Consider the following 4,704-nt stretch of genomic DNA (forward strand, 5'->3'; position numbering starts at 1 on the left):
ACGAGTAACCATTACCACCATTTCCTTCGTCCGTATGGCGAGTGTGATTGTGTAGAAGAGCGAGAATTGCTCGTGGGACGATCTGACGTTTCCTTCTGATTTCTGTTTCGGATAAAGAGCCGACAATTTAATTCCCCTCGGCCACGGCGACGAACATTCTAAACACACGCTATCAGATGCTCCTCTTGTTTCAGTGCCTAAGAAAAAACTGAAAGGTAACTACAACCAGTCAGTGTCACGATTCGATGCAAAGAGCAACGAGGCTGTATCCGTAAATTCTTATTCGTTATATGTTTTCTTTTTGTTGCCCTTTTTTTTTTTTCTTCTTTTCTTTTCCAACGTCATTTCGTCATTTTTGTTTATTATATCATACGCATATTAAATATTCGCAACACGCATATATTTACACGCAGGATAATAAAATGTTCGATGTCACTCAGGATTCTATATTTTGGATTTCGAAATTAAATATTAGATGATGAGTTGATATTGTAAAGTAAAGGGAATGTTGATGAATTTTCCATTTTTTTTATTTTGAAATTTTTCCAAATGTTTGAATCAGATTGGTGAAAGATATATTCACACGTTGAAACACTATAGAGTCATTATAAAATATTGAAGAGAGTCAAAGTCATTATATGGGATCCTAAGTGTTAATATGATTACGAATTTGGATTACTCAATATAATCATGTAGTTGAAATACATATATGTACATCTACACGTAATAAAGATGGAAATTGTGTACGATAGAGAGGAATTGTAATCTAGTGACGAGAGAACATCGTGCATCGCAGATCTCTCAAATCGGATTCTTCGAAATTCTTAACACAATTTCGGTAAAAATCGCGACCGCCAATTCACTTTATCTTCTTTTTTCTAGGAATTGCTTCTGTTGGCTGGTGTGATTGTGTATATATTTATGTATATTTATTGATCAACCGAGGGCATTCGCGACAATCTTTAAAATTCAATGAAAAATAAATTTTTAATTTAGTTTTAATTTCAAGTAGAGATGTAAATTTTGAGGGTAAGAGAAAAATTTATTATATTTTCAAGGAAAAATAGGGTAGATTATTATAATAATTATTGAGTTAAAACATAATTTTTCTCTGGCTTCTTCTTAAATAATTGAAATAATTGAAATGAAATGATATAATGATTACAAAGAGTATTTGCACACAATTATTTTAATTCTACCATTAGATAAATGTTTATTAAACGTTACAAAAATAAAACAAATATCAAATATGATATCCTTCGAAATTTTTTTCTTATTGATACAAAATTTACCAAATCCATTACACACGAATTTCTCGCGAATGTCTCGGGTGAAAATGTATGTATCCACGTGGTCTAGGTACGTCCAACAGTGGAGGAATACCAATTAATGTTTTTTAGTAGTGTACAACGAGAAATGTGTTTATACAAAAATAGATGGCCTCATAGAAGGAAATATTGATTAAATTCGTAGATAGATAGATCTAGATAGAAACACGCTTGTTAGAGTATACGTTCATAGAATAGATGTGTCTCTGTCCTTACATTATATATGTAATGTTAATTAACTTTCTCGATCGAAAAATTGAAAAAAAATAAATAAATAAATAAACAAATAAACGAACGAGAGAAAGATCTAGAAAGCAAAATCGTATCCTGTTTTCTCAAAATCGTTGCAATAAAGAGAGCAAATGGAGGAAGAATGTTTTTCGATTCGGTGTATCGTGGTGTACAATGGGATCGTATCGGTAAACTTTCTCCAATGCAACGTTCCTTCCGGAAAAATAATTTGCCGTATCGCATTATCGATATTATCGAGAAATAGTTTGCGCGTAACGACCTATAACACGATTACGCGGATAAATTACATTGGAGAAATAACTTTAGAGAGAGAGAGAGAGAGAGAGAGAGAAAGGAGAGGAAAAAAATTGCAAAGAGAATCGATCGACTTGTATCGAAAATATCGTGTCTGAAATAATGGCTGAAACGATGGATTTGCTGGTTTTCTAGGGTTTTCAAGATCCTCCTCGACGAAAGAAAAGGGACCTTGCAAGCAGTTCTGGCTGGCCGAGAAAAGATTCAGGTACTGGATACGAAAATCCGTGAAATCGCAAAAATTCTACTGGTTCGTCATCGTTCTCGTGTTCTTCAACACCGTCTGCGTGGCCGTGGAGCATTACGGTCAGCCCCAATGGCTGACCGATTTCCTCTGTGAGTATATCTTTAAGAATAAACCGTTAAATGATCGAATAAAAAATATTGTAAACACGGTTATAAGTAATTAAAATTTCGTATCTAGAAAAATATAGGGAAATCACTTTGCCTTGATAAATATTAATACTTGAAATATTATCAATTTGTTAGATTCATTTTCTTCAATTTGATTATTCCATCCATTGTTGAATCAATTTCGTATATATAAATTGAACATTTACAACATATAGTTCAATTTGGAATTTGAAGGAAATAGTAATATCCAAATTAATCTATTAATTTTTAATTTCTCATCATATTTTCTTCATTTCTTATACCATTCATATTAAATTTGTTCTTCAAAAATGGATCGAATTAAATTCTCGAAAAAAGGAAATTGCTTGAAGCAATTAATTTTATTAACTCTATTATCAAAATTATACTTATCTCCGACAGACTTCGCAGAGTTCGTGTTCCTGGCTCTGTTCATGTTGGAGATGTTCATCAAGGTGTACGCGCTCGGCCCTCGCACATACTTCGACTCGAGCTTCAATCGTTTCGACTGCGTGGTCATCTCGGGATCGATCTTCGAAGTGATCTGGTCCGAGGTGAAGTCCGGCTCTTTCGGCCTCTCCGTCCTACGTGCCCTTAGACTCCTGCGAATTTTTAAGGTCACCAAATACTGGAAGAGCCTGAGAAACCTCGTAATATCGCTGCTCAGCTCGATGCGTAGCATCATCTCCCTGCTCTTCCTGCTCTTCCTCTTCATTCTCATATTCGCGCTGCTCGGTATGCAGCTGTTCGGCGGCCAATTCAACTTCGATTCAGGCACGCCGCCCACCAACTTCAACACCTTTCCCATCGCGCTGCTCACTGTCTTCCAAGTAAGTAGAATCCAAGATTAATCTTTTGCTTGCTCAGAGTGGGATAAATAAGAATATTCGTGAAACATCGTTGCAAGAGATTGATTTTGAGGAGAGATAATGGAAATAAAAAATGGAAAAAGTGTATTATAAGAACATTTTATTGTGTGAATCCTTTGTAATTTTATGGTTAGGAGTGTGTTATATATTTGCATTTGTGTGATTGAAATTGGAAGATTAGAGGGGGATGGATATTGGCCAGAGTTGTGAAGAAAGATAATTTTATTGCTCGAATTCATTTTGATAATAGACGAACGAAGATAAATTTGTTTTTAAAAATAATTTGCGGATCAAGGTATAATACGTAATGGCACCTTGCATGTGTACAGAAATTTGTAAATATTGAAATTTACACAATGACACTATATGCAACTTTTTTTTAAATAAATTTTAGTTGAAAATGTTTTTCTTAATTTTTAATTAAAATTTTAACAATTAGTATAATATAAAATATCTATCAAATAGTTGAAATTAATAATGAACCAAAATTTATCTTCTATAAGAATGTGTGATATTCAAACATATAAAAATCTGATTTTTGTGAAAAAAATGTTAAGATACTACAAGCAATGTTTTGAATCTTCATATTTGTTCATTTTATAATTCTCTGTTTCAATAAGAATGATTTTATGTGAAAAAAATGTAGAAATAAATTAAAGAATTATTATAATATTATTTATAATACTTTATGAATATCTTAAAAATTCATTTGACAGAAAACTAACTTTTTCTAAATGCAGAAGATAAATCACAAGTTTTTCAATAGAAAATTATTCTTCTTACTTGAAATATTCTGTCTAACATTTCCTATCTCGTGTATTTCAATATTTAAAATTTCTCTCCACCTTTTATAAGTAAAATTAAAAATATTAATTTTCTCATATAAATTTCCTAGATATCTGGAAATAATCCAATTTATTTCATCTTAATGAGGATAAACGCGAAAGAGGATGATAAAATTTCAAGAAACGTTAGTTTTTCAAAAAAGAAAAATATTGCTTCTAATAAAAAAAAAAACTTACATAATTAATTAAAAGGAAAGAGAACACGAAGCATGGTCTTTCCTTCGAGCTACAATATACTTGCTCGACACGAATACAAAATATTTCAAAAAAAAAATAACTCAACTCAAGATTAATTTCTCGATTAATTTCAAGCAATTTTTTTCCTTTGCAAATAATTTCGTTTCGATTTCATCACACATTTATCACATTCTGCATAATTAATCAGACCACAGTAAGTGTCCACATTAATTAAATAAAATGTCATTGTTATTAATCAAATATATATATGATTGGCTAGATCCTGACCGGAGAAGATTGGAACGAAGTGATGTACCAGGGTATAGAATCGCAAGGTGGTCACAAGAAGGGCATGATCTACTCGCTCTACTTCATCGTGCTGGTGCTGTTCGGCAACTACACGCTGCTGAACGTGTTCTTGGCTATCGCCGTCGACAATCTGGCAAACGCACAAGAGCTGAGCGCCGCCGAGAACGAGGAGGAAGAGGAGGACAAGCAGAAGCAGGCGCAGGAGATCGAGAAAGAGATCCAATCCCTGCAGAATCCAAAAGACGGTGGCGCGCCAAA

General features: G+C 33.1%; 1 protein-coding gene across 1 annotated transcript in view; it reads left to right on the top strand.

Annotated features, from left to right (window-relative positions):
* The window catches only part of LOC102677007 (voltage-dependent calcium channel type A subunit alpha-1), a 123,349-nt gene that overhangs the window by 80,182 nt on the left and 38,463 nt on the right, over positions 1-4,704 (top strand). The window contains 3 exon segments of the mRNA XM_031509983.1: positions 2,010-2,210; positions 2,649-3,076; positions 4,418-4,704. Of these exon segments, the coding sequence (XP_031365843.1) occupies positions 2,010-2,210; positions 2,649-3,076; positions 4,418-4,704 (916 nt within the window).

The sequence above is a fragment of the Apis dorsata genome, unplaced genomic scaffold (genome assembly GCF_000469605.1).
Source record: "Apis dorsata unplaced genomic scaffold, Apis dorsata 1.3 scaffold_196, whole genome shotgun sequence".
Lineage (NCBI taxonomy): Eukaryota > Metazoa > Arthropoda > Insecta > Hymenoptera > Apidae > Apis > Apis dorsata.